The sequence below is a fragment of the Oncorhynchus tshawytscha genome, linkage group LG05, assembly GCF_018296145.1.
Source record: "Oncorhynchus tshawytscha isolate Ot180627B linkage group LG05, Otsh_v2.0, whole genome shotgun sequence".
In the NCBI taxonomy this organism is placed as follows: Eukaryota; Metazoa; Chordata; class Actinopteri; order Salmoniformes; family Salmonidae; genus Oncorhynchus; species Oncorhynchus tshawytscha.
The window spans coordinates 49,798,908-49,823,134 of NC_056433.1; the positions used below are offsets into that span (position 1 = coordinate 49,798,908).

The 24,227-nt window shown below is 41.4% G+C and overlaps 1 protein-coding gene across 1 annotated transcript; it reads left to right on the top strand.

Annotated features, from left to right (window-relative positions):
• Positions 1–5,448: 5,448 nt before the first annotated feature.
• LOC112250752 (CTD small phosphatase-like protein 3) lies at positions 5,449–23,992 on the top strand. The gene is made up of 11 exons (XM_024421156.2): positions 5,449–6,231; positions 14,026–14,155; positions 14,251–14,385; positions 15,139–15,250; positions 16,902–17,013; positions 17,146–17,232; positions 17,373–17,435; positions 19,200–19,279; positions 19,511–19,637; positions 19,746–19,841; positions 22,995–23,992. Exons 1-11 carry the CDS (start codon positions 6,130–6,132, stop codon positions 23,058–23,060), a joined length of 1,110 nt encoding a protein of 369 aa, XP_024276924.1. The 5' UTR covers positions 5,449–6,129; the 3' UTR covers positions 23,061–23,992.
• The last annotated feature ends 235 nt before the right edge of the window (positions 23,993–24,227 follow it).

The window sequence follows — 24,227 nt, forward strand, 5'->3', positions numbered from 1 at the left end:
ATGGGATGGCGTATCACTGCAGAATGCTGTGGTTTCCATGCTGGTTAAGTGTGCCTTGAATGCTAATTAAACCACCGACAGTGTTACCAGCAAAGCACCCCCATACCATCACACTTCCTCCATGCTTCACGGTGGGAACCACACAGGCGGAGATCATCCGTTCACTTACTCTGCGTCTCACAAAGACACAGTGGTTGGAACCAAAATCTCAAATTTGGACTCATCGGACCAAAGGACAGATGGTCTAATGTCCATTGCTCGTGCTTCATGGCCCAAGCAAGTCTCTTCTTATTATTGGTGTCCTTTTAGTAGTGGTTTCTTTGCAGCATTTTGATGATGAAGGCCTGATTTCACGCAGTCTGAACAGTTGATGTTAAGATGTGTCTCTTACTTGAACTCTGAAGCATTTATTTGGGATGCATTTTCTGAGGCTGGTAATTCTAATGAACTTATCCACTGCAGCAGATGTAACTCTGGGTCTTCCTTTCTTGTGGTGGTCATCATGAGAGCCAGTCATCACAGAGCTTGATGGTTTTTGCGACTGCACTGGAAGAAACTGTCCAGATTGACTGACCTTCATGTCCTAAAGTAATGATGAACTGTCATTTCTCTTTGCTTATTTGAGCTGTTCTTGCCATACCAAATAGAGCCATCTTCTGTATACCACCCCTCCCTTGTCACAACACAACTGATTGGCTCAAACGCATTAAGAAGGAAAGAAATTCCACAAATGAACTTTTAACAAGGTACACCTGTTAATTGAAATGCATTACAGGTGACTACCTCATAAAGCTGGTTGAGATAATGCCAAAAGTGTGCAAAGCTGTCAAGGCAAAGGGTGACTACTTTGATGAATCTCAAACAGAAAATATATTTTGATTTAACCATTTCTGGGTTACTACATGATTCCATGTGTTATTTCATAAATTTGATGTCTTTGCTATTATTCTACAATGTGGGAAATAGTACAAATAAAGAAAAACCCTGTAATGAGTAGGTGTGTCCACACTTTTGACTGGTACTGTAGTTTATGAAAGTTCAATCTGGAAGGCTGGTCTGAATGGCTTGTCACTTAATTTATCTTAGTAAACACAATTCACATTGCTTCCTATGTCACTCATCAGCATAGTAGGTGTTTATATGCTAATGATTAAATCGTTACCTCATGCAAAGCAGGTATCCTTATGGATGCTGCATGTTGCAGTTGGTCGGAAGCAACTGCAGCAACTTGAAGGCGATTTCATCAAAACCAAGGCAACTTCAAAAACTGCATGACTTTTGATCACATGATTTTTGTAAAGTTCATGCAGTCGACATGCAAGTCAGCCAATTTTTATATCCATATTGCAACACACTTTAAAAGTCGGTGACCAACGTTGGTCAATGTCTTGACAAGTGATCCTCTCTAATGCGCCCGTTGACTCGGGTTGTTTCTGAACCACCACCCATTGATTACAAGTGCAGCGTTACAAGGGTTGTCACTAGTTACCACAGCCACTTTCTGGTCTTCATTTAAGGTTAGCAGTGTTTACTCATCTCATATGAATATACTGTATTCTAATCTACTGTATTTTAGCCAATGCCACTCCGACATTGCTCGTCCTAATATTTATATATTTTTTAATTCCATTATTTTACTTTTAGATGTGTGTATTCTTGTGAATTGTTAGATATTACTGCACTGTTAGAGCAAGGAACACAAGCATTTCACTACACCCGCAATAACATCTGCTAAATATGTGTATGTGACCGATAAAATTGTATTTGACTTGTCAAACCCCAAACCCCAGTCGTCACTGGCCTAATCTGCTTGGTCTGTTTTGCAAGGGCTCCCAGTTGTCTTGCTATGATGCGCTTCTTGGTTTAGAAACTATGTGGGCCTGTTCAAGCGGATCACTTTTGGCAATGGTCACCACCTTTCAAAGTGTGTTGCATGGATAAAAATGGTCTGTTTTGTGACTGCATGAACTTTACAAGGTCATGCAGTCGACTGCAAGTTTCTGCAGTTGCTCTTCACCAACTTCATCCTGCAGCCATCGGCTGCATTGTGGGAGGTTCTATATATATCTAATACATTGTCAACCAATCATTAGGGTGTTTTTGTTCGACCCACACGATGACGGAAGCAGCAACCAACTTTGCTATAATTCATACAGTGGCTAGAAATGAATGTGATATTTAAGGCTCACTGATTATACAATGTACACACATGATTTCAGTTTGAGTGTGTGATATGGGGTTTGGAGACATGTTTACTTCCACATCATATATATTTTTTATATTTAAACAATGGTAACACTGCCATGTTAATCTGAGCTTTGCTGTTGGAAAATCACATTAGTATCCGACTTTTGGCTGTCGCAGATGCACATCCCCCGACTTCACTCCTCGACTTTCATCTTGTCAGTTGGTGTAGCCTTACCATTCAAAAGCGCCCTGTGTTAACAAGGCAACTCACCATCTTAAGTCCTCCTTCGCATTTACTGGATTGGTTGAACAGTGCAGAAGAGTACCTCCCCCGACAGTTTTTTTCCCCTTCTCGTCAAAGACCAGTGTGGAGCACAGCTGTCAAACTCATTCCACGAAGGGCAGAGTGGCTGCGGGCTTTTGCACCTCCCTTGTACTTGATTGATGAATAAAGGTCACTAATTAGTAAGGAACTCCCCACACATGGTTGTCTAGGACTTAATTGAAAATAAAAAACAAAAACCTGTAGACCCTAGGCAGTCCATTGAATGAGCTTGACACCCCTGCTGTAGGGGATCTAGCTCTGTGAAAAGGTTACGCACATGCGGTTCTATGAGCTATGGACTATGCTAGTCATTCAATGGGATATCCTTCCGCCTGGCGTCAGGATGAGTTGTGATATTAATATCAGAGTAATTGCGTGTCGCGGGTGTGATGCGCGTGCCCCAACCCCTTATAAATACCTGGGCGCATAGCATCACTTCCTCCAGACTCTTCCCGAGGCTACAAGGGAACCGACATCTGGACTAGCATAGTCCCTAGCTCATAGAACCGTGGTTACGTGAGTAACCTTTGTTCTATTTCACTTGAGGGTCTATGCTAGTCATCATCTGGCAGCCGCACATGTCAAACAGAGCAGTGCCCAGGAGTTGGCAACGTTACCACAGACTATGGGACTGGGCAACCAGCTAGGCTTGCAGGATAATGTCTACAATCTAATGTGAAAACCGTTGTTTTGAGAGGCTTGCCTCTCTATCGCCAAAGCACACAAACAGCTGATCAGAGCGACGGATCACCTTAGTCCGCTCCATGTACATGTGCATCCATCAACATCATTAGCCCCAGTGGGCATGGAGGTGGATAAGGCTGTTAGCACCATTTCCCTGTTCACGTGACCTGGGGGCAGGATCCTTGGTAGGAAGGCAGGATTAGGCCGCAGTGTAACACATGCCTGGGGCTCCCGAGTGGCGTAGCGGTCTAAGGCATGGCATCTCAGTGCAAGAGGCATCACAGCAGTCCCTGGCTCACATCTGGCCCGTGATTGGGAGTCCCATAGGGCGGCGCACAATTGGCCCAGCGTGGTCCGGGTTTGGCCGGGGTAGGCCGTCATTGTAAATAAGAATTTGTTCTTAACTGACTTGCCTAGTTAAATAAAGGTTCAACCAAAAAATGTAAAACACAAATTATAACACTAACAGATAAAGCATTGGGCTCGCCAATCCCCTTGGTAGAGGCGTTGGTCACCAGAAAGAAGAGGTTTCAAGTCTATAGTGTCTTAAGGGTCAAAGTGAGGTCTAGATAGTACTCCAAGAACCAGATCCAAATCCCATTTGGGAAATGAGGAGGCTCTTTAGGCGCGTAATCGACAGACTCCCTTAAGAAACCTTGCCATGAGCGGATGGCTGTCAAGTGGGCCCTCTTGCTCTTCATCATGACATGCTTAAATGACTGCTGCGTACACCTTAAGTGTGGATGCAGCCCTGCCAGCATTGAACAAAGACCTCAAGAACTGGACCACGGTTTTTATGCCGCAAGATTCTGGAGCAAGCCACTGCTCTTCACACCACTGGCAGAACATGTGCCACATTGTGTCATAGGTTGACATGGTAGACGGGTTCCTGGCAGTCTGTACGATGTTAACAACAGAGGGCTCAAGATGTAAACCAGACCATTTTCGCTGTTCAGCGGCCAGGCCCACAGCAGCAGGCCGGAGGGATTCGGATGCCGCAATGTGCCCCCCCACCTGTTACAATAGGCCCGGCCTCCGAGGTAGTTCCCATGCTATCCCCACTAGGAGTGACAGTATTGTTCTGAACCAGTGGCGTTATGGCCATCTCGGGGCAATCAGAAGGACCTGGTGACCCATTTCCCTGATTCTGTCCAGGATCAATGGAATCAGCCACTGGTGGGCCAGGGCATCTAGGCCAAGTTGGGGGGGTGGATATCGTGAACCAGAGGGGGCACTGTGTGTTCCTCTCTCTTTTGTTCTTATTTTTACCCCCTTTATCTCACCCAATTTCGTGATATCCAATTGGTTGTTACGATCTTGTCTCATCGCTGCAACTCCCCAATGGGCTCGTGAGAGGCGAAGGTCGAGTCATGCATCCTCTGAAACATGACCCACCAAGCCGCTCTGCATCTTAACACCTGCTTGCGTAACCCGGAAGCCAGCCGCACCAATGTGTCGGAGGAAACACTGTTCAACTGGTGACTGAAGTCAGCTTGCAGGTGCCTGACCCGCCACAAGTAGTCGCTAGAGCGCAATGAGCCAAGGAAAGCCCCCCGGCCAAACCCTCCCCTAACCCGGACGACACTGGGCCAATTGTGTGCCGCCCTATGGGACTCACTATTCGGCAAAGAGCAAGCATCGCCCAAAATGGCGTATACTCAACACATTCAACGAAAAACTCACCCATAGAGTCTTCACATCCACTTCTCGCTCACCTGTGTAGCTGAGGGATGAAAAGAGGAAGTGATGCTACACTCCCAGGTATTTACAGGGGGTGGTGGCATGCGCATCACACCCTTGGCATGGAATTACTCTGATATTAATATCTCAACTCATCCTGCCGCCAGGCGGAAGGAAATCCCATTGACTAGCATAGACCCTCAAGCGAAATAGAAGATTCAGGCATTTATTTTATGCTTGCTACATTAGGAGTGTCGCCATAAGATAAAGTATTAATCTTTATATCAGTGCCATTATAGTGTCTGTGACGGCATGGGCAGCACCATTGAGGCTACAACCCATTGGAATCCCCACCTAGTTGACTACTTTAAAATGGTAGAAGCATGGTGGAAGTCCTCAATGGCCATGCCCATGCTAAAAATGGTTATATCCATGATGTGTTCTCTATTATCTCTGAGTGTCGCCTTGTTAACATCCAAAAGCGGAAGTTGTGTCATAGGCTCTCTTTCCATAGGGGAAACACTCTTTTCATACCTTTTCGATACTGAAGTGACTTTTTCGTAGCAGGTTAGGAGACTGAGGTTAATGTCAAGAAGGGGTTTAGGGTTAGCGAAAATCACTTCGTATCGAAGTAGCATGAAAAGGGTATCCCACAGCAGCTGTAAACAACAGAGTTTCTAAACACAGAGGCGCAACATCGCAAGACTTCCGGGAACGCTTGTAAAACAACAAGCAGACCAGGTCAGGGTTTGGAGATTGAGAAGTCAATGAGAGAAGTGAACAATTCTTCCTTAGTTTTTAATTTTCTATAAATGTAAAGGCACAACCTAGATTCGAGCAAATGTCTTGAGTAGTTTAACATGTTAATACTCCAATCTAATTTTTGTCAAAAATATATTTTATATCGACAGAGTGCCTTTGATTTTCCGGCCTTTACATGCACAGTTCGGCGAGAGACGACCGTTAGACCCGATAACGTATTCTGCGCATGAGTTTAGATAACCAACATCGCCTACAAACGTGATCGGGGATTTATATCGGAGAAGCAGTTTCTGCCTATCTTCCTACTGTACTCTCTTTGTGTGAACCTTTCCGGTAGATAAAAAAAAATACGGCACAAGAACGAATGGGAGACGACAGACAATCACAAACAGGAACTGGTTTTCCTATCGACATTTTGAGTAGGCCCATGATTATTTTCACGAGCTGTATAACGAGTAATGTTTGTGTAGCTACACAACACATTTCAGTTCATGAAGATGAGACTTCGGTCTCGAAGTATTGCTGACCCTTCATCAGCACGGTTTAACGGTCGGCGGAACTCAAAGAGAGAGGCGCGGAACGTAACTCAAAAGGTAAGTCGAGAAACTTGTTTTGCCAAAATTGCTTGGCTTAATATGAGAACTTCGAATGCGTGTTACGCACTATCGTTGGCGAACAAACTACAGTAGCTAACTGGCATAGGAGCTTGATAGCTAACTGGTTTAACGTTAGCTAGCTAATGGTTGTCAAATAGGTTATATCGTAAAGATTTATGAAAACACTTTTTGGTCTTCATTTAAGGTTATTAATAAGGTTGGCAGTGTGGTTAAGGTTTATCGTCAGATTATTATGAGAGATTGTAGAAATAGGTGGGTTTAGTCTTTGGCTGTGGTAACTTGTGACGACCCCTAGCTATGTTTGTACAATTCGATAAGTAAAACAATTGAGATGGTGCCAAGATGGCGGCTTGAACAGACGCGTTTTTTAACGGAGCTCCGTACCAAACTTCAGAAAGATTGTGAAAAAAAATAACGTTTAGTCATTATTTTTTATTTGTTCAAGATAAGACCTTTCCTGTGACTGGAATGATACTTGGATCATTTATTTCGGCATGTCCATGCAAAGTGACAAAAAGCAGAAGTTAGCCGTTCTATTGCTAATCCACAAGAGAGAAACGTGCTTATAGACAACTGCCATAACTACGCTTGGCCTATGGATAATATCATGCTGTTGAAGGTGACGAATTCCTCTCTTTACCGGTTACTCCGTGCAAACCTCCACCCTCCAAAAAACCCAACATGAACTCTGACATCGTGGCTTCCCTCTCCTTAACTCATCAACTCCAGGTGTGACGCCATTGTTATCGAAGGCTTGAAAAAGACTGGAGTTTGCGTGTGGTGACGTATCACTGATCTTGAACAATACACAAGAAAATGGAACCTGAGACTCTACGGCTTGTCAGAAGTGGAGAAGGCTATCCGTATCTGCCAAGAAGTTTTGCCTGCAAAGAAGAACAAAGTTGGTGATACCATCAACGTTGTGCATCGCCTCGGCAAGAAGCAACAGCAAAACGATTCAAGACCTAGCGGTATCATCATCCTCTTCACTGCCAGATTCAACAGGGATGCTGTCTGGAAAGCTGCTAGGAAGAACGCCTTCCTCCAGAGCCATGATATGCGTTTCCCCGAGCATCTCTCCCCGGAGGACCTAGAAAGAAGGAACACGTTGTGGCCAACGATCAAGATAGCACGAAATGAGGGAAAGGCTGCTTACTTCTTCGGAGGACGAGGCTTCATCAACGGTTCAGAAATCTACATTCCTCCCTAAAATCTCACTAGAAGGAACAGGTTGATGGTTTCAGCCATGGTATTCTCATTTTCCTTATGTTTACCTAACAAGCATCAGGTGACTATTTTTCAGGAATACTCAGGTATTTCAATTTATTAGTTTGTTCTTGTATGACCAGAATACCTAATTTTGTTTACAAACTTACGAAGAAGATTGAAAGCTTTATTTATTTTTTATGTATACCGTAACTAAGATACTGTTTTAAAGGGCATACAGGTCTGCTCTGACTTTACACAGTTATTGCTCTATTTAGTTATTAATACTTATTTCCAAAAAAGGTCTTAGGAACCTTTTTATGTGAAACATATTTTATTCAGGGTAGCCTAGTGGTTAGAGCGTTGGACTAGTAACCGGGAGGTTGCGAGTTCAAACCCCCGAGCTGACGAGGTACAAATCTGTCGTTCTGCCCCTGAACAGGCAGTTAACCCACCGTCATTAAAAATAAGAATTTGTTCTACACTTGCCTAGTTAAATAAAGGTAAAATAAACTGCCTGTAGCTCAGGCACAGAACCAAGGATATGCATATTCTTAGTACCATTTGAAAGAAAACACTGGAGTTTGTAAATGTGAATTGAATGTAGGAGAATATAATACAATGGGGAAAAAAACATGTTTTTTTCTTTAATTGTTGTTTCATCATCTTTAAAATGAACAAGACAAAACAACCATTCAGATAGGATGATGGGGTCAATTTCAGTGAAAAACATGAGGGCAAATATGCGCTTTACCAAAACAATGCTGTGCGCAACATGCTTTGCTCCTTCCGGTATGAATCGTCAATTGCGAATGAACCTCTTTACGCCGGAGTTTACTACATGGGTTGGTCTTCCAACACATAAACATTACATATTGCCGTTTACCTCAGCTCATTGGCTATCTACCCAGCTAGATTTTGAGACGATCAATTGTCATTGGGTTCAAATACAGTCAATCAGAGAAACAGCGGGCAAATTATTGGTGCACAATGTCATTACTTGTTGTCTTCAAATCGGTTTCTTTCAGTCAATACGGCCCGCGAAATGACCCATCAAGTTTGGTTGTGTTACAAACCAGTTGTAACACAACCAATAACACTAATACCAAACAAAGCAGTTGATTGCAATGAAACCAAACATGACTGGACAAGTCACGTTTTGTGTGTGTATTTACCTCAAATGTGTCGTCAAATGGAATGAGACGACTTCACGACACAAGCGGTTCACAAAATGTTTCGTGTTAGGCTATAAAAGTGGATTTTATCAAACAAAAGACCATTCATTGTGTAACAATGAGCATTGGGATTGCAAACAGAGGAAGATCGTCAAAGGTAAACAATTTATTTTATTGCAGTTTGATTTTGTTACGCCTGTGCTGGTTGAAATAGTTGTTTTTTTATGGGGCTCTATCCTCAGATAATTGCATCGTATTCTTTCGCAGTAAATCCTTTTTTAAATCTGACAACGCAGTTGGATTAGCAAGATTCTAGGCTTTTGAAACATGAGACTTGTATTTTCATGAATGTTTAAAATGACTATGTAGCAATCACCGTATGTTGTCGAATTTCATCGCGCTACCGGGTTCCGTGCGCAGACGTTAACATTACAATAGATCATTCAACTGATAAATGGCCCCCAGGTAGGCCAACCAATCAGAATTTGGGTTTAATACTTTTTATGGGAAAGTTTGATCTTACTGATATATGGAGATAGAGAGAGCGGTTTCCGGCCGGCAGATCGTTCACTTGGAGTAACAAAACAGGTTCCAGACAATCCAGAATAGATTTTTGGCTTATATCCAAATGTATTGATAGTGAGTGTGTTACTACAAATATTTGTACTACTCCCCTCACAGACCATAGGGCTATTTACATTGATATCAAAATATTTACCCCTGATACTAACCTTGGTAGAGCATCCTACTGGAAGCTAAATAGCTCATTATTAAATAATGATATAGTTAAATTTGAGGTTAAAGATCTGACTTGCCTAGTTAAATAAAGGTAAAATAAATAAAAAATGCCTTACTACTTGCAAAAAGAATTAAAGAAGTCCTGGATGCAATCATTGATGAAACACAGTCTGGCTTCATGAGGAACGGACATATTTCTAACAATGTCAGACTAGTATTAGACATACTTGACTGCTCAGACCTAATAACTGAGGATAGCTTCATATTATATTTTTAGATTTTTATAAAGCATTTGACACAGTAGAGCATCGGTTTCTCTTCCACTCCCTTGAGAGACTTGGCGTTGGAATTTTTCTGTGAGGCTATTATTAAGACTCTCTATGCAAATGGTAACAGCTCTATCAAATTGAAATATGGCATCTCACCCAGATTAGAGTTAACTTGTTATGGCTGCAATCCCACTAAGTGTCATCAACAACCACGGAATAGCATAGCGCTACATTCAATAAATATTACTATAAATATTTATATTCATGAAATCACAAGTGCAATATAGGAAAACACAGCTTAGCCTTTTGTTAATCCACCTGTCATGTCAGATTTTGAAATTATGCTTTACAGCGAAAGCAATCCAAGCATTTGTAAATTTATCGATCGCACGACAAAACCTTATGTACACTTAGCATTAAGTAGCTTGGTCACAAATCAGAAAAGCAATCAAATTAATCGTTTACCTTTGATCTTCAGATGTTTTCACTCACGAGACTCACAGTTACACAAATGTTCCATTTGTTCCATAAAGATGATTTTTATATCCAAAATACCTCAGTTTGTTTGGCGCGTTATGTTCAGAAATCCACAGGAAAGAGCGGTCACGACAACACAGACAAATTCCAGTTTCCATAATGTCCACAGAAACATGTCAAATGTTTTTTATAATCAATCCTCAGGTTGTTTTTAAAATATATAATCAATAATATATCAACTGCAAATGTCTCACAGTAGGAGAGGGAAAAGCAATACGTATCCAAACTGTTGCGCGAGTAAAACTCATGTGACCACTTGACGCGATGTTATCTTTCTGGCTCATTTTTCAAAATAAAAGCCTGAAACTATGTCTGAAGACTGACACCTTGAGGAAGCGATAGGAAAAGGAATCTGGTTCATATTCCTTTAAATCCAGCAAAGGGAGGCTATGGAACATGGAGTTTTCAAAACAGAAGCCACTTCCTGCTTTGATTTTCCTCCGGGTTTCGCCTGCAATATCAGTTCTGTTATACCCACAGACAATATTTTGACAGTTTTGGAAACTTTAGTGTTTTCTATCCAATACTACTAATAATAATATGCATATATTAGCAACTGAGACTGAGGAGCTGGCCGTTTACAATGGGCACCTTTTCATCCAAGCTAGTCAATACTGCCCCTGCAGCCATAAAAATTTAGGACAACCTTGCCTAATTCCCCTCTATCTCTCCGTACCTGTTTTTATTAATCACCAAACTTCTTGCAAATTCTTTAAATAATAGTCCTGTACAAGGTATTTCCATAGCTGGTAAAGAAATTATTATAAGCCAGCTGGCTGATACTACACTTTTTCTGAAAGACGTTAACAAAATTCACATATCGATCAATGTGATACAATCCTTTTCCAAAGCGTCTGGTCTATATCTTAACATTAATAAATGTGAACTCATAGCTGTCAAAGATTGTGACACCTTCATATTATGGTATTCCAGTAAAAGAAGAACTTACATATTCAGGCATAGCCATTACAAAGGATCAGAAGTCTAAAGGCTTACTAAATTTTAACCCTCTTATTAAAAAAAACAACAGAAGAAGCTAAGTCCCTCTGTAGCCATTGATTTATCTTTAAAGGGTAGAGTCCTAATAACCAAGGCCGACGGTATCTCTAGACTAGCATATGGTGCTCTTATCTTTATATCTTGACAGTAAAATAAGCAAGGAGATAGACCAGATGCTTTTCAACTTTCTGTGGAGAAACCGTACCCATTACATTAGGAAAACTGTTGTAATGAACACTTATGAGAATGGTGGACTGAATTTTATGGACTTTACTACTTTAAATAATACTTTTAAGACCAATTGGATAAAACAATTGCTAAGAAGACCCACTTCTATCTGGAATTTTATTCCTCATGTCTTCTCTACTTTTGGTGGCCTTAATTTCATGTTTTGCAATTATAATATTGACAAAGTTCTAGTGCAAATTTCTACTTTTCATCGGCAAGTTTTCTTGTCATGGTCCTTAATTTATAAACACAATTTTTCTCCACACAGATATTATATATGGAATAATCGGGATATATTGTTTAAAAATACTTATTTGTTTTTAGAATACTGGTTCCGAAATAATATCCTATTGGTGAGCCAAATGGTAAATGCAGCGGGTCTTTTACTCAGTTATAAAGAATTCTTATCACTTTACAAGGTCCCTGTAACACCTAAAGATTTTGCAATTGTTTTAGATGCCATTCCCTCTGGTGTTGCTATGTTATTCAGGAACGTGTCATGACCTGACCCTCAGAGCCTACCTTCTATTGACTCTGTTGATTCATCAGTAGGAAAGATTTGTTTCACTTTTGGTCCATTCAACAACAGAGCGATACGAACCTTGTTTCAGTAGGATGTTGTATCTATACCTTATGTCATGCCTTATTGGAATGGATTTATTGATAATATCTGTTGGAAACAAGTTTGGATGTTGCCACACACATACCTACTTGTTAACAAAATTAAGGAAGTTTCCTTTAAAATTATTAATAAATATTATCCTGCCAACCACTATATGAAGAAGTTTAAGGAAAACAAACTCAAATTGCTCCTTTTGTAATGACCACCCAGAAACAGTGTTGCATCTTTTTTGGCATTGTATGCATGTAAGAAAACTGTCAAGACATCAGTCGGTTTATAATTGAACACATTTATGAAGATTTTACACTTGTGGAGAGATGTACTGTTTGGATTCTTTACATACAATAGAAATAAGCTGAAACATTTTTATTGTAATTTAATTATTCTTTGGGCCAAATTTCATATACACAAATGTAAATTTACAAACAGAACCACATTTTCGTACCCTACAAAAAGAAATTGAACTGTATTTTAAGACGGTTAAATGCTCTACTAACAAAAAAGCTGTTAGAATCGTAAGTATATGCATGTCCCTTAAGATCCTTGTGTAATTGTAATGTGATATTGTACCCCCTAGCTCGATTGGCCATTGTTTGTAATCTATGTATGCTTCTGTTCCCTCATGTGCTTTATGTATTGATTTGTTGTTAATAAAATTAAAATAATAAAAAAGCTAGTTCCAGCTTGCTAAAAAAAAGAAAGAAGCTAGTTCCAGCTTGCTACTGTTAGCTACTAGCCATGCTAACGTGTAATTACATTCCAAACTAAGTGTTGGCGCTGGTAAGCTACTATGTACATCCACAATGAAACCATGTCCTGTGTGTTTGGTAGTCGAGCGAGTGAGTGTTAGAGTAGTTTTCATTTGTAGCTAGTGCTGTACTACCCACAAGGAAGGGATTACGACTCGTTTGTGGCCCAAAAATGAGAAGTAAACTGAAGTCGGAACAGTTTGTCCGGTTGAAGCTAGCGTATTGGAGTATGGGGACCATGCTCACTTCTACTGTATGTGGTGCTCGTTTCACCCCGGAGGACTTTGATGGCGTAATATAACCAGTGGAAGGCAGGGTTGGGGAATGATATTCTGACAGAAACCAGGTTCTGTGCTTAGCGTGAATGTGAAGCCTGTAACCTATATTACTATATCCTATTGGTTAGCTAGCTGCTTCTCCTTGGCTCTTTTGACTTTGGTGATGTTGTAACTTTAATGTGTTAAGAGTTAATGTTTAAGTTTATTCTTTGAGCTGTATCTAAAGATATTTCTTTAGATTTATTTGCATATGTAATTGTATTGGGTTGTGTTGAATTACGCTTTTTGACTGAAAGTCCCAGAATGCCTTGCGAGAGGAATGAGTGATAACGCGCCAATTATGTGCAGGTGCAGTGATTGTGGCTGACTTTCCGACAGCATCTTACCTGCATTGCTCAGTACCAAAACAATTGTTGTTAAATGTAACGTAAACAAGTATTCTTACTAAAAGAAGCTTTCGTATCAAACCCGACGTCCCGAGTCATTACTTTGAAGTTAGTTCATCTAAAAGGTAGCTAAGTCAATCAGTAAGTCGATTTCTCTACGTTATCTGCTGGCATTTTTTGTGTTCTGTGGGTTCCTGCCTAGTTTTTTCCAAATATATTTATAACTAATCCTGTCTGTGATTGTTCTCTAGCTAGGCTAGGTGGCTGGGTAGGCTGGGCGGCCGGCCAGGCTAGGCTTGCTGGCTAACTGGTTAGATGGTGTTTATGTATTTTCAAAAATTTAGTTTAATGTAGCTCTAAGCTAGGTGTTGATAGCAACTGGTTGACTCATGCAGGTTGGTAGGGTTAACCTAATGCAGGCTAGTAGGGCTAAAATTAGCTGGCTTTGGTAGCTAACTTGGCCGTCAATCGGTAAGTCTCTGCTCTCTACGTCATTTAGGTGTAGGGGGGGCATTCTGATCCTTTTGATGAACTTTTGGCTACTTTTTCATACTGTTGTCTCAATTATATTTTCTGTGTGTAGGATGAAGAGGTACAACAGCTATACGACCAGTCACTCTACTCTGATGATATCCCCACCTCTACAAAGCGCCCTCTTGTACAAGGGCGTGGGAGGAAAAGGGTGGCAGCCCCAGACTATGAAGAAAGAGAAGGTACCTGTTAATTTTGGTGAATGCAATTGCTCTATTGACATTTATTTCAAAATGGCAACTCAATACTGACTGAATCATTCTGTATACATTTCTAGATCTGGACTTCAAGACCCCCGTTAATGTGCGCCATCACCGGGTGTTGTCGGAGCTAAACCCCTCCTTTCCCCTCAATTCCACTGTGCGAAATATCTACTCCCCCGTTGTCCGTTTCCTCACTCCTACCAAGGAAAGTAAGTATAGGCTCAAAATTGCATACTTCCACACAAGCGGTACCGGAGTGCCAAGTCGAGGACCAAAAGTGTATTTATACTGCTGCTACTAGCTGTTTATTATCTATACATAGTCACTACCCTCGCACATTGACTCGGTACAGGTACCCCCTGTATATAGCCTCGTTGTTATGTAATTTTCTTGTTACTTTTGGATAATAATAAAAAACACTTTAGTAAATATTTTCTTAGCTCGATTTCTTGAACTGCATTGTTGGTTAAGGGCTTGTTAGTAAGCATTTTACGGTAAAGTACACCTGTTGTATTCAGTGCATGTGACAAAATTAGATTTGATTTATTAGGTAAGCATACGAGTGTGTGTTAGCTTTTGTATGCAGGTGGGATAGTCTGCCTGAAAGACCAGAGGCTAGTACATGGGTGTGCAGTTTTTCACAGCGTTCGGATAGAAATGTTTTGTGTAAAGCAGAACATACTTTCTTCGTCTTGGAGAATAGGCCATCATGATTTGGCACTTTCCTGGGTCCATTGGGTAGCCCTTTTTGTTTACAGAGAAACTGCCATTTGTCAGTTTCAAATTAACAAACTACTGTATAGGCTAGCAAGGACTTGCATTGTTTATCAAACATGCATGTCATTCTGTGATTCTTGAGGCAAGAGTGGATGAGGTCAGCACAGTAACCTCTTAATTGGTCTAGTCATATACCAGGGTCATATACCTATTCATTTTAATCAAGGCAGTTTTTTCCTATTCAGATGTGAGAACCCCCAGCAGTGGTGATGTGATGAGCCCAGAGCAGTGTGTGTTTGGCTATGGTTCCATTAGCCTTCTCGCTGGAGATGAGGACTGCAATGACACTTTCAGCCCGTGAGTTATGCCATTTTTATATTGTGTTCTTGGTGCTGTGGAATACAATTATAGGGATGCACAATATATCGGTGAGCATATCGGAATCGGCTGACATTAGCTTAAAAATGACAGAAACCGATGTCAAAGCTGATGTGAATAACATAGGTAGATGACATAATGACGCCATGAAGAATACAGCGATACACAGAACAAAAGCAGAAAAATAGTAAGTGCACACTTCCAACAACTTATTAAGTTCAGGTTGAGCAGTCATTTGAAAGAGTAAGAATATTTCAGCGAGACAACTCAGGAAAAATCCATTAACGGCGAAATAATGGAATTCATTATGCTACTTGCTATGGGCGTCACGACTGACATTTTGACCAGCGATGTCAGCCCCATGAGCATGCTGAGTCTGACAGCACAGTAGGTCGACGAGGATTACGTACTGAGGCAAGCCATATTCCATGCTCAAGAATGTGCTAGTTCTCTTACCGCTGACGCCATTTCAATGGCATTTGAGAACATGTTTGAAACTTGGAAACATGAACACACTCCTATCACCAATCGCACTGACTTGAGAAATCAGCTAATTAACTGTGTCTGCAGAAGACGTGATGCCCTCTGTCATGGCATTGAAACGCCTGCTCAACAAAACTGCCGACACAGACCGTGGGGTTAAAACTTACAAAAGTACTGAAGGATGTGAACAAGCGATTCGGTGGTATTCTCTCTGAGCCTTTTTACTGTGTTGCCACCATGCTCGATGCTAAGTACAAGGACCGCTACTTTGACGCAGACAAGAAGCAGAGTTTACGTGAAATGTTACATACACAACTGGACAAGATGGAAATGGACACAGTGACGGTGCGCACCGAGGAAGAGAGGCCATAGACAGACAGCTGAAACTTCACTGCTTGACATGTATGATGAAATCCTGGTTGAGAATGAAACGACTGAACAAATGAACAATGAAACAGCAAGTAAGTGAAAGAAATAGGTTTTGATTGTTTTACTGGTAATTGGGGACATTTAGTAAATGGCAATAAAATAACTTTTTGGTGTGTGTGTGACCTTTATTTTAACTAGGCAAGACAGTTAAGAACAAATTATTATTTACAATGACTGCCTTCCCGGGCCAAACCTGGACGACGCTGGGCCAATTGTGCGCCGCCCTATGGGACTCCCAATCACGGCCGGATGTGATATAGCCTGGATTCGAACCAGGGACTGTAGTGACGCCTCTTGCACTGAGATGCAGTGCCTTAGACCACTGCGTCCATGTGTGTGTTAACTATTTAACTGTACTCGAGTGCTTAAAAGGCCGCTAAAATTGAAAATATTGGTTATCTGTATCAGAAAAAAATATTGGTGCATCCCTTCTGCACGCCATAACATATATTATTAAATCCAATGTCTACTTATTGAGTTGAATCACCTATGGGGTTATATTAAAATGCAGGATCAAGGAGTTACCAACAAACCACCAAAATGGTATCAAATAACTTACAAGTTAGCTGGCCAGCCTGATCGACTTAATAGTTCCTGCTTTGTGATGCACCTCTGAAATAATCCACTGCCTAGAATCGCTTTCCCATTGTCCGTGGTTCTGGAGGACTCACTCCCTTGTTCTGAAAGTAATTTGAATCTGTTGCATTGTTGTCTTTAGCTTCTCTTTCATGAAGAACATTCCATCCAAGTGCCAGCAATCCAAACCCTGCATAAGAGACATTCCACCTAAGACGAGGAGTACTCCCCAAGCTACGCTAGTTTTAGATCTGGTGAGTGTTGGGTTTAACTTTTTGAGTTCAGTGACTAAACAAAGCATTTACCTGATTTTATATGAATATTTATTTTATGTGTTAAATCAAACACTGTGGTACCAATTGTTTGGAATTATTTCTGTGTTCTAGGATGAAACACTCATGTACAGCTCTCTGAATGTGATTGAGGATGCAGAGTATACCTTCCGCACATGTTTCCAGGACAATCCGTACAAGGTGAGTGCATCAACCAGTTCCTTCTAGACTTGTAATGACTGGTGTTGAGTTTATTTAAAAACATTTTTTAGATAGAATGAATGCCTGTTTTATAATGACATTAACAGAGAGGATTGTAATATCTTCTCTTAACTCAATAGGTCTACGTGATTCTACGACCACATGTGAAAGAATTTCTAGAAGCCATGACAAAACATTTTGAGGTATGCTCCTAGGCTTGATTGCTAAGTTCTTATGTGTTATATATATATATATTCTTGTTGCAACATACTGAACTTTTCAGCCATTGTGGGGGTTCTACTAAGCTACAGCATATTCGGAAAGTATTCAGACCCATTGACCTTTTTCCACATTTTGTTACGTTTTTAGAGTTTTTTTGCAAATGTTTTAAAAAACATACCTTATGTAAATAAGTATTCAAAACATTTGGTGTGAGATTTGAAATTGACCTCCGGTGCATCCTGTTTCCATTGATCATCCTTACGATGTAAATACAATGTGATTGGAGTCCACCTGTGGTAAATTCAATTGATTGGAAATGCTTTGGAAAGGCACACACCTGTCTATAAAGTCCCACAGTTGACCGTGCATGTCAGAGCAAAAACCAAGCCATGCGGTCGAAGGAGTTGTCAGTAGAGCTCCGAGACGAGATGCAATTTTGCAGCATTTTAAGGTCACCGTTGCCTCCATTCTTAAATGAAAATAGGTTTTGGTAGTTCCAACTCGATCGGGGGGGAAGGACCTTGGTCAGGGAGGTGACCAAGAACCCGATGGTCGCTCTAACAGAGCTCAAGAGTTCCTCTGTCGAGATGGGAGAACCTTCCAGAAGGACAACCAATCAGGCCTTTATGGTAGAGTGGCCAGATGGAAGCCACTCCTCAGTAAATGGCACATGACAGCCTGCTTGGACTTTGCCGAAAGGCACCTAAAGGATTCAGACCATGAGAAAAAAGATTCTCTGGTCTAATGAAACCAAGATTGAACTCTTTGGCCTGAATGCCAAGCGTCATGTCTGGAGGAAACCTTGCACCAGCCCTTTCGGTGAAGAATGGTGTTGGCAGCATCATGCTGTGGGGATGTTTTTCAGCAGCAGGGACTGGAAGACTAGTCAGGATCAAGGAAAAGCTGAACAGAGCAATGTACAGGGAGATCGTTGATGAGAACCTGCTCCAGAGTGCTCAGGAAGTCATACTGGAGCAAAGGTTCACCTTCCAACAGGACAACGACCCTAAGCACACAGCCAGTACAATGCAGGAGTGGCTTTGGGTAAATTCTCGGAATGTCCTCTGGAGAGACCTGAAAATAGCTGTGCAGCAATGCTCCCCATCCAACCTGACATAGCTTGAGAGGGTCTGCAGAAGAAAATGGGAGAAACTCCCCAAATACAGGTGTGCCAAGCTTGTAGTCATACCCAAGAAGACTCAAGACTGTAATCATTGCCAACGGTGCTTCAACAAAGTACTGAGTAAAGGGTCTGAGTACTTATGTAAATGTGATATCTGTTTATGTGTATATATATATATATGAAAAACCTGTTTTTACTTGTCACTATTGGGTATTGTGTAGATTGATAAGGGGGGAGACAATATAATCAATTTTAAAATGTGGAGAAAGTCGAGGCGTCTGAATACTTTCTGAACACCATCGTGTTCGTGAGAGTCGTCTTTCCATAGAGGGGTCATAATAGTTTGTAGGCCAAACTGTTTGGATGCTACAGACGATTTTGTGAGGTGACCAATTATCGGGATGTCTCATGGTCTGGCAAACACCACTGTAGCTCTGTCACCTTTCACCACAGATGTGTTGGATTGAGATGCATTCAATGTAACAAAAAAAAACATCTGGTTTAAACTGATGGATTTGTATAGGGATTTTTGTATTATGCTAATTCATTTTTGCAGGGGCATGGACCAACTCAAGGGGGTTAAGGACATTTAATTAAATATATCAAATGTGTTTGTTTTCAGATGTTTGTTTATACATCTGCGAAGAAAGAATATGCAGAGAAAATCCTGGACATCTTGGACCCAAAGAGAAGGCTTTTTCGGTATGAGAAGTTAACATTGTAACTTGTGTTGCTGTCTGTTATTTTAGCCATACTTGTTTTGCTGTATTGTTTTAGAGATATTGCAGCTGCAGAGTTTTGTTTACCAGAGACGGGCTGACAATATCATCTGATTTTGAATGATTTGAGGACCATATTTCAGTTGATATTTGGATGTACTTGAAATGTGCATTAATCTCTTTTTTTTTTTTTTTTTTAAATGTTTTTTTATAGACACCGTTTGTATCAACAGAACTGTACCTGTGTTCTGGGGCACTATGTCAAGGACTTGGGTGTACTTGAGAGGGACCTTGCTAAGACAGTGGTTTTGGACAACGCTCCACACACGTACCCCTACCATGTACATTTGCTGTGATGTTGTTGTTCACTTAGTTATACAATTATTATATATATTTTTTTTGATGCAGAGTGGTTTTAAGTTTATTAACTTCCTACTTTATTTCTGTAGCTGATGAATGTGCTTCCCATCAAAAGCTGGTCTGGAAATGACGATGACAAAGAACTTCAGAAGCTCATCCCGTGTCTTGTGAGACTGTCAGGAGCAGTAAGTTGACAATGATTTGGTATCCCACCTCACAGGGCATTAGTATTTTTATTTTGGGTATTGTCTTTTTAAAGAAATCTTTACATTTCCATAATTTGCTACCTATACTGAACAACAATATTAACCCAACATGTAAAGTGTTGGTCTCATGTTTCATGAAATAATACATTTTCCATATGCACAAAAAGCTTATTTCTCTCAAATGTTGTGCACAAGATTGTTTACATCCCTGTTAGTGAGCATTTCTCATTTTGATAGGATAATCCATCTACCGGACAGGTGTGGCATATCAAGAAGCTGATTAAACAGCATGATCATTACACAGGTGCACCTTGTGCTGGGGACAATAAAAGGCCACTCTAAAATGTGCAATTTTGTCACAACACAATGCCACAGATGTCTCAAGTTTTGAAGGAGCGTGCAATTGGCATGCTGACTGCATGAATGTCCACCAGAGCTGTTGCCATAGAATTGAATGTTCATTGCTCTACCATAAGCCGTCTCCAACGTATTTTGAGAGAATATGGTATTAAGTCCAACCGCAAACCACGTGTAACCAGGCCAGCCCCGGATCTCCATTTGGCTTCTTCAGCTGTGCGATTGTCTGAGACCAGCCACCTGGACAGTTGAAGAAATATTCCTAATTTTCAGTCTGTTGTGGGGGAAAACTCATTCTGATTGACTGAGCCTATGCCCATCCATGGCTGCACCCCTGCCCAGTCATGTAAAATCCATAGATTAGGGCCTAATGAATATATTTCAATTGAATGATTTCTATGTATAAACTCAGTAGGATTGTTGAAATCGTTTCATGTTCCATTTATTTATGTTCAGTATACTTGTCAAACTGGATTTAATCCTAGAAGACCAAACAAACGTCACATGCTACAGAGCTCTAATTCGGGAAGTGGGTATACAATGGGATCCTTGTGAAAAACATGTTCCCTTGGGTGTAGAGAAAGCAGAGGAACAAACCTTGAGTCAATTGCTCCCAGGCAGACTAAATCACTTTTTTGCCCGCTTTGAGGACAATGCAGTGCCACTGACACGGCCTGCAACGGAAACATGCGGTCTCTCCTTCACTGCAGCCGAAGTGAGTAAGACATTTAAACGTGTTAACCCTCGCAAGGCTGCAGGCCCAGACGGCATCCCCAGCCGCGCCCTCAGAGCATGCGCAGACCAGCTGGCCGGTGTGTTTACGGACATATTCAATCAATCCCTATACCAGTCTGCTGTTCCCACATGCTTCAAGAGGGCCACCATTGTTCCTGTTCCCAAGAAAGCTAAGGTAACTGAGCTAAACGACTACCGCCCGTAGCACTCACATCCGTCATCATGAAGTGCTTTGAGAGACTAGTCAAGGACCATATCACCTCCACCCTACCTGACACCCTTGACCCACTCCAATTTGCTTACCGCCCAAATAGGTCCACAGACGATGCAATCTCAACCACACTGCACACTGCCCTAACCCATCTGGACAAGAGGAATACCTATGTGAGAATGCTGTTCATCGACTACAGCTCGGCATTCAACACCATAGTACCCTCCAAGCTCGTCATCAAGCTCGAGACCCTGGGTCTCGACCCCGCCCTGTGCAACTGGGTACTGGACTTCCTGACGGGCCGCCCCCAGGTGGTGAGGGTAGGCAACAACATCTCCTCCCCGCTGATCCTCAACACTGGGGCCCCACAAGGGTGCGTTCTGAGCCCTCTCCTGTACTCCCTGTTCACCCACGACTGCGTGGCCATGCACGCCTCCAACTCAATCATCAAGTTTGCGGACGACACAACAGTGGTAGGCTTGATTACCAACAACGATGAGACGGCCTACAGGGAGGAGGTGAGGGCCCTCGGAGTGTGGTGTCAGGAAAATAACCTCACACTCAACGTCAACAAAACTAAGGAGATGATTGTGGACTTCAGGAAACAGCAGAGGGAACACCCCCCCATCCACATCGATGGAACAGTAGTGGAGAGGGTAGCAAGTTTTAAGTTCCTCGGCATACACATCACAGACAAACTGAATTGGTCCACTCACACAGACAGCATCGTGAGGAAGGCGCAGCAGCGCCTCTTCAACCTCAGGAGGCTGAAGAAATTCGGCTTGTCACCAAAAGCACTCACAAACTTCTACAGATGCACAATCGAGAGCATCCTGGCGGGCTGTATCACCGCCTGGTATGGCAACTGCACCGCCCTCAACCGTAAGGCTCTCCAGAGGGTAGTGAGGTCTGCACAACGCATCACCGGGGGCAAACTACCTGCCCTCCAGGACACCTACACCACCCGATGCTACAGGAAGGCCATAAAGATCATCAAGGACATCAACCACCCGAGCCACTGCCTGTTCACCCCGCTGCCATCCAGAAGGCGAGGTCAGTACAGGTGCATCAAAGCTGGGACCGAGAGACTGAAAAACAGCTTCTATCTCAAGGCCATCAGACTGTTAAACAGCCACCACTAACATTGAGTGGCTACTGCCAACACACTGTCAATGACACTGACTCTACTCCAGCCACTTTAATCATGGGAATTGATGGGAAATGATGTAAATATATCACTAGCCACTTTAAACAATGCTACCTTATATAATGTTACTTACCCTACATTGTTCATCTCATATGCATACGTTGATACTGTACTCTATATCATCGACTGCATCCTTATGTAATACATGTATCACTTGCCACTTTAACTATGCCACTTGGTTTACATACTTATCTCATATGTATATACTGTACTCGATATCATCTACTGTATCTTGCCTATGCTGCTCTGTACCATCACTCATTCATATATCCTTATGTACATATTCTTTATCCCCTTACACTGTGTATGACAGTAGTTTTTTTTGGAATTGTTAGTTAGATTACTTGCTCGTTATTACTGCATTGTCGGAACTAGAAGCACAAGCATTTCGCTACACTCGCATTAACATCTGCTAACCATGTGTATGTGACAAATAAAATTTGATTTGATTTGAATCTCTAAACACTTAGCCAGTCTTCTACAAAATACCACAAGTCAAACTTGTCTTGTGTATGGAAATGTCATTCAAGACCACTTGTATTCCACAAGAAACATCACCAGCAATTGACCTACCAAAGAAATAGTTGATGTTTACTAATTTGAAATCACAATTTTTCTGTAGGATGATTTCCGGGAAGTACTGAAGAGGAGGACGGACCACTTTCACAGATTGCTCTCTGAGGATTGAGAAAAGGCTTCTGATCATCCTTATCCTGGAATGTGTTTAATTGTGAACATGAACTGGATCTTTGTGTACTATCCTAGCCCTTCTGTATTATCCCTGAATGACCAGTAGGTTACTGATGTAGTTTGTTAATTTCAAACATGTACAGTTGGGATACGTTTCCACACAATATCACTTGGCAGAGCAAAACATTCCTAATAGTTCAAAAAAACAAAAACACTTGAAATAGCAACTTCAAATGTTTATTAGCATACTTAATCATGCTAATTTATTGACAAAATAGCTTTTTAAAAGTGATCCACATATTGTCACTAAAATAATCAGAGTTATGTATCACTTCAACAAAAGCCAGAGCAGTTTCTGTAACAAACAATTTAAACCATAATGGTATTTTTCAGCTTTTATTTGAGAAATGTCATGATTTAGTCTTCTGTTTGGATAATTCTGGGGATTTTTACGTGCATATCGTCTCCCTTTGAATGCCTTTTTTAGTAGGCCTACACTGCAGAAATGTCACGCATCTTACTCCCAACCTATTACGTTCATGGTTAGCCTATTTGATTTTTTTTTTGGGTACTAATCTGTGAAATGTATATTTATATGGAATTCTGACATTGTATTGACCTAGAAATATTAATTTTAAGAACTAACTTGTCAAACTTGAACATATCCCCATCCCTCCTTTCAACGGATGGTCTTGCCAAAGCTACTGTGAAATTCTACTCCGTTCCCCCACACCCACATGCGGTTAGAACCCAAAGACGGCTATTGTTGGTTTCCCTATTCTCTTACCTTAAGTTTCACCATACTAAACAAATCGGTCGCTCAGTGGTTGGCACATGGTCACTTTTCTGTCGACACAAAGGTCTGGGTAGGTTCATTTCAGAATGTCTTGGAAAACTACATGCTTGCAAATAAAAATAAAGTTGAAGTAACTGATTTGTTTTTAAATCTGAGTGGAGCGGTGTGCATTCCAGAATGTTTTTATTTGATTGATCACCTGCTAGTGACTTTCTATTAAGATTGAAGTAAGATTTGTTTTCGATCTGGACACAAGAGCCCCCAAACCCCTGGTGTATAGGCTACGCTTTTGATGTATTTGCTCCATATGGTCTGTGTGACATGGCACGGAGAAAAGTATGTGTATGTATGTGCGGCATCGCGATCCTA